Raw genomic sequence first — 13,089 nt, forward strand, 5'->3', positions numbered from 1 at the left:
ATCGAATCAAACATTTTTCTTTACACACACATATATAAATATATGGAGTTTAAATGTTGGTATAGGTATCGGAGTGGTTGTTCTTTTGCTGATAAGAGCAAATCATTAAATTCTCCAAATGCCTAACTGATAGTGACAAATAGATCACAGCTGATCTAAAAATCAGCTAGCTCTGCCAACGAATTCTACCTCCTACGTCCACGAAGACGTAATCCAAAGCAATATACGACGTATTTTGGGAAAAGAGTGCTAAGGATCTGAGGAGTCTTAACCGGTACTTAAATAAATCAAAAACGCTTTATAAAGCGATATGTAACTACTCGTCGCTATCAAATCAATCCAGATTTGTAGAACAGAAAAAAGAAACTGAAAATATAAAATGGGACGACATAAAATTTAGCATCATTATAACACCTTGGTACGCAGTATAATGACCTATGGAGCAAAGAATTAGGTAATAAATAAACGAAACAGGTCCAAAATTACAGCAACTGAAATGGAGTTCATGAGAAGAAGCTGCAGAGTGACAAAAATGGATCGCATCAGAAATGAGGAGATAAAACGAAGAATGGCAGTAGAACAAGACATACTTAGCTACATCGAAGAAAAACGTTTAATTTGGTATGGACATGTGAGAAGAACAGATCATACAAGGTGGATAGCAAAGATTTCGGATTGGAGCCCAATAGGAAGGAGGAAAAGAGGTAGACCCCGAAGATCATGGAGGGATGAAGTGGACGAGGCCATGGAAAGACGAGACCTTAGAGATGAAGAATGGCAGAACAGAAAGGACTGGAGACGTTGGCTGAAAGAAGGAAAGCGGCGACAGCTGTAAAAATCCTTATATAGATAGATATATATATATATATATATATATATATATATATATATATATATATATATATATATATATATATATATATATATAATTTAGCGAAGGAAGACCGAAAGATGAAGAGCCATTATAATTAGCGTCAGGAAACAAAAAATTAGATTAGCGAGAAAATCAGCAAACAGGACAGGCGGTATTGGATTCCTAATAAAACAAAAATGGAAACGAAGAGTAGTAGAAATAACTAGTACCTCGGATAAAGCAGCTAACTTAACCTTACAACTGTTAAAAAAATACAATATACAACTTATACAAGACAAGTATACGCTGCTACGATTACTCACACTGACGAAGAAATAGAGGAACTACAGTAACATAACTGTGGCATTAAATAACAATAAAAGTCACTTCATGTATTTAATTGGTGACTTAATTGCCAAAGTGATGAAAAGAAACGTCAAGGAACAAGTCATGGGAAAGTATTGAGTAGGTAAAAAATTGGAAGGTGAGAATGACTGGTTTAGTTTGCACACTACCAAAACATGCCTATTGAAATACATTCTTTGGGAAAAAATCGAAGAGAAAAAAAAACCACTTTAGTGGTTCCATTTGAGTGGCACCAAACGGAATCGCTAAGAATGAAATTGACGTTGTTCTTACCAACAAGATTGCTACAGTAAAAGATGTCAGCGTAATAAATACATTTTATATAGGCAGCGACCACAAACTAATCAGAGCAAAATTGTTCTAAATCTGAAACTAGAAAGAATACAATTAATCACAAAACCAACAGTAACCGGTATAACTATTAACAATCTAAGGGAAAACTCAGATCACTATCAAAGATCAATAGATGAAAGATTACATGCCCAAATCAACAGCTCTTAATTAATGGAAATCATTCTTATTAGAGACAAAGAAATCGATGGCCCGCAACAACAAAATGAACATAGTAAGCTGTCTAATAGATCCAAAAAAATGCTACAACCAAGAAGAGGAATGAAAGTAAGCAGCAACATACAGAGGATACAATACACAGAACGTTGTAAGACCATAAGGAAAATTAATAAGAAAGACATAAGGAAATACAATAAAGACTGGTAGAAAATGCAGTCGGAAACAAAAAAAAAATCTACAAGAAAGCAAGAAAATAAAAGCAATAATCAGTGGAAAGAAGCAAATCGTTGCTCTAATAAACAAAAACGCCAGAATAACAGACAAAAATAAAATAATACAACTCGTGACTGAATTTTAGAGCGGACTATACAAAGCCCCTGAAACACTTAAAGCAGCAATCAGTAACCAAGAAGATTTACCAGAAGTCCTTCGGGATAAATTAGAATCGACAATTACAAATTAGAAAAGCGGTAAAGTAGCTGAAATAGACTTTATACAAGGCATTGACAAACATCCCACATAAGTCTTCTAAAACAACAAAAAAAATTAAATCAAACCTCCATCTCGTCATGACAGGCGTTAACAAAAATCATTCCCAAAAATTCCGTCTATCGTAAGGCCACTTGCCTAACACAAAAATCGTCAGAATAATTGCCACTTAAATATCATCCCTACACACTTCGGTCGAGTCTTCACTAGCTCAGAACAAAAGTTCTCTAAAGCACTGAAGAATGGTATTAAACTGAACAGGGAGATTATACTTTGTGAGATTTCTGAAGAATAACGTCATTTTCGCTGCGCTTAAGATACTGTTCTAAATGCTGCCAAAGCGGACATCATATCACAGAATACCAACAAAGAGCAACTATATGTTCAAACTGCGGACAAAATCACAAATATAATATAAATGGCTAATGCATAATCCGGTCTAAACTGCCGCGGAATACTCGGCATATTCACACAAATGTTCCGCCAGAAAACGCGCTCCCACAACCTTAAAAACAGACATAGACAGTCACTACCTCAGATAAATTCCCGCATACAAATTCACTTCTGACATGTAGTCGATACTTAAAATCAGGTCTATGATCTTTTTCAACGTCTTACCTGAAAAAACTCTTACGAAGATCTGTGTAGCGAGACCTTCAAAAAGATGTACGGACAAGCAACTTAACGTCGATTTAATTTCTTTAATGTAGATTTAGTTTTATTCCAGTTAAACTGGCAATCTATTTTTCTTAATCACTCTGATCCATCGTCAATGTGGGACTCTTTTCTTTATACTGCTATTACAACAATTTCTGATCATACAACCGAACGGCAGCTATACAGAAATCGACTAAAACCTTGGATTAACCCAATATACCCATCTAATTCTACATAACACCGTAATTTTTCTAATCGGGTCAAACAATCTTTGCTAAAGTTAAGAACAGAATTTTAAGAATCTATCATTGAAAGTGGTAATAGTAAAAAAGTTTATCGGTACATTCGTACAACTTTATCTTCTAAAGTCTCCATACCATTACTTTAAAATGCTGACGGGTCTTTATGTTTTTCGAATAACGAATCTTCGGAATGTTTATCGTTATTCTTTTCTCAGGTTTTTACAGATGAACCTAACGATACCATTCCTCAAATAATGTGCCTACGTTTGTCTAAAACTTTTGACAATATATCTTTCACACCAGATGAAATTAATTAAACATAATTTAAGGAAACTACGAAATAATTCATCACCTGGATTAGACGGACTCACCTCAAACCATTTGCAGAATGTGTAGTCATCCCTATATCTCTCATAATGAATGCTTCTTTTAATCAAAGTTCTCTCCCCTCGTTCTGGAAATTGGCTTCGGTTACTCCTATATTCAAGAAAGGAAATAAACTTAATTGCAATAATTATCTTCACATCAGTCTGGTTCCTATTGTCGGCAAGATCATGGAATCGATTATTTCGGAAGCTATGTCTGAGTTTCTTCTTTAAGAAAATGTCATCCTTTATCAACAGCATGGTTTTATCAAAGGTCATTCAACGATCACAAACTTACTTCATTGTGTAAATGATAGTCATTATCTTTAAACAATTGTAATCCTGTCGATGTAGTCTACTTAGACTTCTCCAAAGCTTTCAACCGTGTTCCAAAACGTCGATTATTAGCTAAATTGGATTACTATGGTATCCGCGAAAAGTTAAAAATTTGGATTCAAGATTTTCTATCCGACAGATACTTTAGGGTTCGTGTTGGGGAAGACCACTTACTAGATGAGCCAGTCAAGAGTGGAGTCCCACAAAGATCAGTACTTGGATCGCTACTTTTTTGTCTACACTAGTGATCTTCCGCTCATTGTATCCAGTAAAGTTTCCATTTTCGCTGATGGCACGAAATTATATGTAAATCCAACTATTAACTAACATGTTCTTCAACAAGATCTTGACGCAATATTCAAATGGTCCTCAGAATGGTTACTTCCGCTTAAAATTGAAAATTCGTTGTTTTACGTCATATCGGTAAAAATAACCCACCACTGCTGTATTTTATTAATGGACATCCCTTAAACTCGGTAACCTCCCACCACGATCTCAGAGTGATAATTAACAGTGACATAAATTGATCTGGCAACATAGTGTTGGTCTGTAAACATTCAAACTCGAAACTGTTTTTGATCCGTAAATGTTTTACACGTATATCTCTAACCTCTATTACACTGAAAATGTTCAGCGTAAACCCACAAGACTGGCATACGGCCGTGTAGGACCTAACTATGAAGATAGACTATCCATGGCTCATCTTACGACATTCGAGAAGCGACATCTTCGAGGTGACCTAATTATGTCCTTCCGTATTTTAAAACATAATTTTGGCAACCTTAACACCATATTCACTTTGAATCAAGAAGAAAGATTAAGAGGCCATCGATAAAAAATTAAAGAGGGAACAAACTACTGCAAGGTCCAGGGTGAACTTCTTGCCAAATAGAATCTTTAATATCTGGAACAATTTGGATTAAGAAACCATATCGGAAACTGGTGTTAACATCTTTAAAAATAAACTTAAGAGAGCATTATTTATTTATTGAAGTTATACTTCTATACGCGCACTCCACGTTGGAAATTTGTATGGGAGTGAATCTGTGAAATCATTACATATATAAGATAATGAGTAAGAGAGAGACGGAAGATATATTTTCTCTCTCTTCCTCTCTTGAATATAAAAATGTTCCTGTTGTATATATATATATATATATATATATATATATATATATATATATATATATATATATATATATATATATATACATATAATATTATATATATATATATATATATATATATATAATAAAATATTTATTAATATTATTATTTATGTGATATGTTTTGTGTTATTTATTAAATGTTCATAATTATATTAGTGTTTTGTATTTCAAAATAATAATCTCAATAAATCACTGTATGACCCAGAACTGTCAATTTTAAAATAAGTTTGTGTCATGTCATCGGTATTATAGTATTCAGTATCCCAGCCTGTCACGCGGGAGACCGGGGTTCGATTCCCAGTCGGGGAGGACTCTTTTGTTAATATTATTACATGGTAAATTAAACATATGCGTAAGTGGAAAAGTTATGTATATTATTGTCATTTTTAAATACTTATGAATATTGCATTTTAATTTGTATTGTATTATTATATTGAATTGTGTTGCACTGTATTCTAATGTATTTTTTTTATGTATATTATTGTCATTTTTAAATACTTATGAATATTGCATTTTAATTTGTATTGTATTATTATATTGAATTATGTTGCACTGTATTCTAGTGTATTTTTTTATGTATATTATTGTCATTTTTAAATACTTATGAATATTGCATTTTAAGTTGTATTGTATTATATTGAATTATGTTTCACTGTATTCTAGTGTATTTTTTTATGTATATTACCTATTGTCATTTTTAAATACTTATGAATATTGCATTTTAATTTGTATTGTATTATTATATTGAATTATGTTGCACTGTATTCTAGTGTATCTTTTTTATGTATATTATTGTCATTTTTAATTAATTATGAATATTGCATTTTAATTTGTATTGTATTATTATATTAAATTATGTTGCAGTGTATTGTATTGTATTTTTATATTAATAACAAAATAAACAATGAATTTTACTGCAGAGTATGTGAAAAAAAATTTTTGCATTCAACTCCTTTCATACATATATGAAAATAAAAATATACATTTTCATCAAAATATTGATTCAATCCTTCATTTACTATACTCCTATTACAGGTCAAATGTTGTTTATTAACTGTTAGTAAGTTGTTAATAATTTTGTTTCTCTTTCTGCTATGTCTTACCTATAGCATTATATATGTAATGATTGTGCAGATTGACTTTCAAATAAATTTGTAACGGCAAATGCGTGTATAGAAGTGTAACTTCTTCCGGCAGTCCCACTGGACTGCCACACCTGTTTTTTATTTATTGTTTCACAATTTAATTTTTGTATGATATATTTAATTGTTTACCTTAACTTAGCTTTATGGGTATTAGTTTTATCAGGATATTTTTTTTATTTTTTTTTTGCTTTTTGTGCATAATAGGAGCCCGCTCCTCTGCCTTTATTTGTTATGTAATATGGATAATAATAATAATAATAATGATTTTTAACCTCTGAAAAGATGATGTAATGTAAAGAAGAAGTAATAATGATACGATAATACGATCAGCGTAAATATATATCGTTGAGAGGGGGGCAACTAGAGGCCTAGGTCCAAAAATCGATAGAATAACTCTCACTTCTACAACCCTTATATTTATGTCTAAATGATAACTTTAAATTTCCATCTAGTAGTATATGATTAATATCCTATAATTTAAATTTGTACCTAGCTTTTTAAATTCTAGAAAACATATATTCTCTGTTTTAAATAATAGCATAATAGTATAAAACGAGTGTTTATAACTTTTATCAGTATGAAAATACTTCAATTTTTTTAAAGATCTCATTTTGAAAATAGCATTTTAAAAAATAGTATTGTAATCTCATTTAACTCTCAAATTATATAATTATCATTAGATAAACTGATTGGAAATTTTATATATAAGTCTTGAATTTTAAATTCCATTTTAAAGGCTCCAAAATGATGCCCTTGATCTATGTCCTGTTTACTTTTCTGCTAAGTAACGCGTAAGTATATTAAAATATTTATGACATCTGATATTTCAAAACTTTTTTAAATATTGATTGTTGTTTTTCTATTAAATTTAACCTTTTTTTATTCATGCAGCCTTATACCACTCTCGTCTCTTCTATTAAGACGGTTTGGATTATCAATGTTATTATTTATATCTAAATAAGGGTAGAAATTATGTGTACTCGCTAAAAACTTCTGTTACTTAACACTACATCGTCCGCAAGGGTCAGGACCTGACTTGTGTTGTCTTAAATTATACCTTTTTTTCGTATTCCACTCTCTCTCATTATTGTCTACAGCAAGAAACTGAATAGTATTGTGGATAGCGGATCATCCTGCTTCAGTCCCCTTTTTCTTCAAATTTTTCAGTTAGGCTTTCTTTTATTCCTACTCTATTTACAGTTTTTATTAAGGTCGTTTTTACTAGCCTGATTATCTTTCCTGCAATTCCAAGTACTCTTAGGACATGTTACAGACGCCTTCCCATCATAGAATCGTAAGATTGTTTAAAATATATAAAGAGGAGATTTAGCTTTAACTGTTGCTCGTAAATACTGCTCTAAATCATTTTAACGCAAATATTTGATTTATGGTAGATATGCCCATTTTGAATCCTCCCTCATATACAAACCTGCTCGTTTAGGTTGCTTTTCAGTCTATGTCTTATGACTCTGCAAGCACCTTATATGTTACATCCAGAAGAGTGATACCTCTGTAGTTTTCGCACACTGCATCTTATTAATGGTACATACTATTGCCTCTCTCTATACTTCCGGCATTTTATTTAATTCCCAGATTTTCATCAGCAAGCTACATATTCGCGTTATAAGTCTCCTATGCTTAATTAGTTTTGCAGAAATACAATTTCTACCTTCACTTTTATTGTTTTTCATGCTATGTATGATTTCTCTTATTTCTTCCACGGTGGAGTCCTAATCTTTGTATAATTTCTTCCTCTGTTGTTGCCTTTTTCGTGATTATCAACCCCAGGTATTTGAATTTATCCTTTCCTTTGATTGTTACGTTGTCATCAATCTGTAGATCTTCTATGTCTTCTTCACTTGTAGATAGGTACTTTGTTTTCGCGAGGTTAATATCTAGGCCAGCATTGGTATATTCTTCTTGTAGTTTCTTCATCATGTAGCTGAGGTCGTCTTGGTCTTGTGCAATCACTACTTGATCGTCTGCAAAGCTTAACGTATATAGGTATTCGTTCCGTACCTGTACTCCCATGCCTTCGCATTTTCTTTTCCATGTAGTCAGGGCTTTCTCTAAGTATATTTTGAATAGGGTTGGAGATGTCGAACAACCCTGCAGGAGCCCTTTTGTTGTGGTGAAGTCTCCTATGATTCTTGTTCCCATTTTAATGGACACTTTATTTTCTTTATACAGAGCTTTTGTAGCTTCTATGAGTTCCGTCTGTATTTCTAATTTGTACATTGCCTCCCATAGTTCTGACCTTGGTACAGAGTCATACGCCTTTCTCAAGGTTCACAAATGCCAAGTGTATATCTCTATTTTTTGCTTTTTTCTTTTCCAACAGTTGTTCCAGTGTGTTGTTATCATTTCCACTTGCTCCTTATCATTTCCATCCGGTTCGTAATCAAGCAGTTCCCTGAAATGCGCTTGGCATCTATCTAGTTTCCCTTACTTATTTCCTCTAAGATGCCCTTCTTTACTCTTGTAGTAATCATGTTTTCTTGCCTCTTGATCACTGCTTCTTTTCGCCTCCTTGTAGAACTTTTATACATTTGGAATAATGTAATGTTCTTCAATCTCTTGGAGTTTTTTATCCCCTGTTCCATTTATATGCAGCATTATATGCTGCATATAAATGGAGCAGGAAATAAAATACGCTCCCTTTTCTTCCTCCACACTTTTTTTGCGTGTCTTCTCTTTGCTTCATATTAATTTCTATTTTTGTCACTTGGTTTGTACATATAGTTTAGTCTTGCCTCGTTTCGTTTGTTAAGGCATTTATTGCAATCGGCATCAAACCATTCTTTATCTTTCCCCTTTTTTACTTATGCTTCCATTGCACAAAATACTTAACACAACTTTTGTAAATAGTATTGAAACCGGCTTTCTCTGTTAAATGATAGAAATTAATTTTGTGTTGTAATCTTGATATCAGAATAGTTGGCGCGCGACAGCACTTTATGCCGCACGCAGACGTATAGATTAGATGTGAACGATACTTATTTATCCTTAATATAAAGTTCTAAATAATCGTGAACTTAAGATAGTTAAATCAACTCATTTATTTTAAAAAGTAAAAAAATTAAATATTATTTTACAGAGTTATAAATCGTATTCTTAAAAAAAGAATATTTTTTCCAAATATTCCTTTTTCTTCACTTGAGTAAGTACACAATTTTGGCAGGAAGTCATCCTAGTGTTATGTCTTGTACATACAAAATATTATCAATCAAACTCATGGATTTCCATAAAATCTGGATTTTAAAATTCTTCGTCTGCGGATAGTTCTTATTCGCTGTTGTATAATTTCTTTAACCTCACCTTTCTCTTAATCGCTAAAGTCTACTATATCCTCGATATCTGACAAATTATTAGCCAACTCTTGTAACTCAAATATTTTTAAAAATTTTATACCTGGAATTTTTTCTTTTAATTAATACTTTACTACAACCCTTAGCTCTTATCTATAAGACCTTATCTTTTCTACAAAAAAATTTTTTGCTAAATAAAAAGTAATAAAAACATAAATTTAAAAACTAATTTTATGTATTTACATCATGGGGCGCGCTGCGGCACCGCTGCGAATAGCAAAGAGAATAAGCAGAAATAGGAAGCGATCATAAATTGGTATTGTGCAAAATCCGAATGAAAAACACCAGAATACACCACAAAGATAAAAGTCGAAAGCTTACAGGATGACACCACAAGATACCTATTCCAAAAAAGAATAACCGCAAAAATCATAAATACATATATCACAGAAAGTGATGGAGTCCAAGAAAGCTGGGCAAAAATTAAGTCTAATATTTAGCTTCGGCCAAGGAAGTTCTTGGTGAAAAAAATATAAATAAAAATAAATCGTTTTCAACGCAAAGAACTCCATGGTTTTGTACGGAAGTGAAGGAAAAATGTAAAGAAAAGAAAAAAGCTTACCTGAAATACATGTCAACCTAAACACAAGAGACATAACATAATTACAAGACAATTAGAAACTACACATGCACTTGTAAGAAAAATAAAAAATGATCACTGGGAACGCTTTTCGAAAGAAATGGAACATGATTTTTACGGTCTCAAAAAGGAAATATGGCGTTTCATAAGAGGTCAACGAACGGAGGTAAAGGAACTCATAGAACCAAAACACATACAAAAGGATACGTGGATTAACTACCTAAAAAAGCTATATGCAGAGAAAGAACAAACGACGTTAGAACCGGAAATGCCAGAAATTATCACAAATGAAGAACTTAATATAAATGTACAGAAAGTTCGGAAAATACTTGAAAACCACAAAAACTTGAAGAACAGAAAGGCTGCAGGTAAGAACGGGATACTAAACGAGTAACTGAAATATTATGGAGCAGCAATGAAAGAACCATTAACAACATTAATTAATAAAATTATAAAACACAATAAAATACCGGAAGAATGGAGAACGAGCGAACTAATTCTACTATTCAAAAAAGGAGATAAAAAACAGCCAGAAAACTACAGAGGTATAAACTTGTTAAATATACTACGCTAAAACTTACAACTAAAATTTTACAAGCGCTAATAAATTAGAGGATAAGTTTAGCAGATGAACAACAGGGTTTTCGTAGTGGAAGATCGTGTACAGATGCAATATTCGTTATAAATTAAATTACTGAGTATAATAGATCAGTATTTCTGTGTATAATTGACCTAAAGAAAGCGTTTCACAGAGTAAGATTCAAAGATGTAATACATCTTCTGTATAATAGAGAAGTTTCCCTAAATATTACAAAAACTATCAGTAACATCTACCAAAACAACAAAATGGAAGTCAGGATAGATTAACAACTTACAGAACCTATAGAAATAGGCAGCGGAATAAGACAAGAGGGTTCGTTGAGCCCCATGCTCTTTAATTTGGTCATGGATGATATTATCAAAAACGTTAACAAAGGAAAAGGATACAGAATGGAAAACAAAGAAATCAAAATACTCTGTTACGCAGACGACGCAATATTGATAGCCCAAGACGAAGATAGTCTGCAAAGACTGGTCTACAGATTTAACATAAGAGCAAAAGAATTTAATATGATAATCTCATCTCAGATAAATAAAATAATAGTAGTCAGCAAAGTACCAACCAGATGTAAAATAAAAATTGATGGCATCAGTATTGAACAAGTAATGGAAATAAAATACGTGGGAATTACACAGTCTACCTATGGAGATTTGGGCAAAGAAGTAAGAGAACAAGTACAAAAAGCAAATAGACTGACAGGATGCCTTAATAACACCATATGGCGAAACAGACACATTGACACTGAGATGAAGTCAAGAATTTATAAAGCCACTGAAAGACCAATAATGACATATGCCTCAGAAACAAGACCCGACCCAGAAACAACGCAAAGGCTACTGGAAACTGCAGAGATGAGAGTACTGAGAAAAATTACAGGAAATACGTTAAGAGATCGAAAGAGAAGTGAAGACATTAGAAGAAAATGTAACATACAGTATACAAATGAATGGACACAAAATAGAAAACAAGAATGGAATAACCACATAAGCAGAATGGAGGAGACCCGTGTCTTCAAAATAGCAAGAGATAAGTCACCAATCGGCAGAAGATGTGTCGGACGACCGCGCAAAAGATGGAGTGTCAACCTTCCATAGAGGTATATATCCGCCAATGAACAAGCAGAATTGCTTATAAAGAGGAAGAAAAAGAGAATAGCGTGATGGACAAGCGGACGTAACTAATAATTCTTTACGAAATCTTGAAATTAGTAAAAAAGGCGGCACACAGGACCGATAGCGTGCCCGCCGGAGGGTTAATACGCGAGTATAGATTTTATTGTGGTTAAAGACATATTTTTAATTTTAAAGTTTGCTTATATCTTCCATAAATTAACTTTTTTATTTTATCTTGTTCGAATTTCTTGACTGTATTATTATAAATTAAATAGTTTTTATATTTTATTTTAAAGTATTGATCTTTCAAGGTTTTTGACTGGTATTACAAAATTTAGGTATAGGGAATAGTAATATTGTTTAAACTCTATTTTTGTTTTAGAATAGCGGATGACAACACCAAATTTCCAGATGGATTTTCGTTTGGAGCTGCAACATCAGCCTACCAAATAGAAGGTATGAGATTATTTACTTGAGAACCAAAACATTTAACTTTAGAAGCATCGACATTTCTGTCAGTTGTATAACAGCACAACAAAATATCATATAGTTATTTTAAAATAAATGATGGAAATAAACAAAGTAAAATACTAATATAAAACATTACTAGATAGTGCCCTTACCTGCATAATTATCATATGAAATACTGCGAGGAAGTTCATTTTTTACAGAAAATTACAGTACATTTCACAAATTATTTGATTCCAGAGCACTGTAATTTGATAGTACAACGTTTTTTTCATTTATTTCATGTGGGTTCGATTTACTACAACTCTAGTCCCTGCATATTTTTCTTAGAGTTCTTCTCCTAGCTTCAAAATATAATTTCTGCCACTTATTTGCGAACTATTTAATAACTTATATCAGATGGTTGACAAATATATTTAACAGTATATATGATACGGGCGTGGTTCCCCAGGAGTGGTTAGTGTCAACTTTTATAAATCTTCCAAAAAAACCCAATGCGAGAAAGTGCGAAGACTATAGAATTATAAGCCTTATGAGCCATTTACTTAAAACATTTCTAAAGGTCATCCACAAAAGAATATATACAAAATGTGAGGAACAAGTAACAAGAACACAATTCGGATTTCGTGATGCTCTGGGAACACGGGAGGCCCTTTTTGCTGTACAGGTGCTATTTCAGAGATGCAGGGATGTGAATTGTGATATATACGTATGCTTTATAGATTACCAGAAGGCATTTGACAGAGTAAAACATGACAAATAAATGACTCTAATGCAAGAAATTGGAATTGACAACAAAGATCTTAGAATTATCAGAAACATTTACTA

General features: G+C 32.4%; 1 protein-coding gene across 1 annotated transcript in view; it reads left to right on the forward strand.

Annotated features, from left to right (window-relative positions):
* Nucleotides 1–6,848: 6,848 nt before the first annotated feature.
* LOC140439958 (myrosinase 1-like) overlaps nt 6,849–13,089 on the forward strand; it is a 33,435-nt gene continuing 27,194 nt past the window's right edge. The window contains exons 1-2 of the mRNA XM_072530153.1: nt 6,849–6,923; nt 12,176–12,249. Of these exons, the coding sequence (XP_072386254.1) occupies nt 6,877–6,923; nt 12,176–12,249 (121 nt within the window). The 5' untranslated portion in view covers nt 6,849–6,876. The remainder of the gene's footprint in view (nt 6,924–12,175; nt 12,250–13,089) is intronic.

Source organism: Diabrotica undecimpunctata, chromosome 4 (assembly GCF_040954645.1).
Source record: "Diabrotica undecimpunctata isolate CICGRU chromosome 4, icDiaUnde3, whole genome shotgun sequence".
Lineage (NCBI taxonomy): Eukaryota > Metazoa > Arthropoda > Insecta > Coleoptera > Chrysomelidae > Diabrotica > Diabrotica undecimpunctata.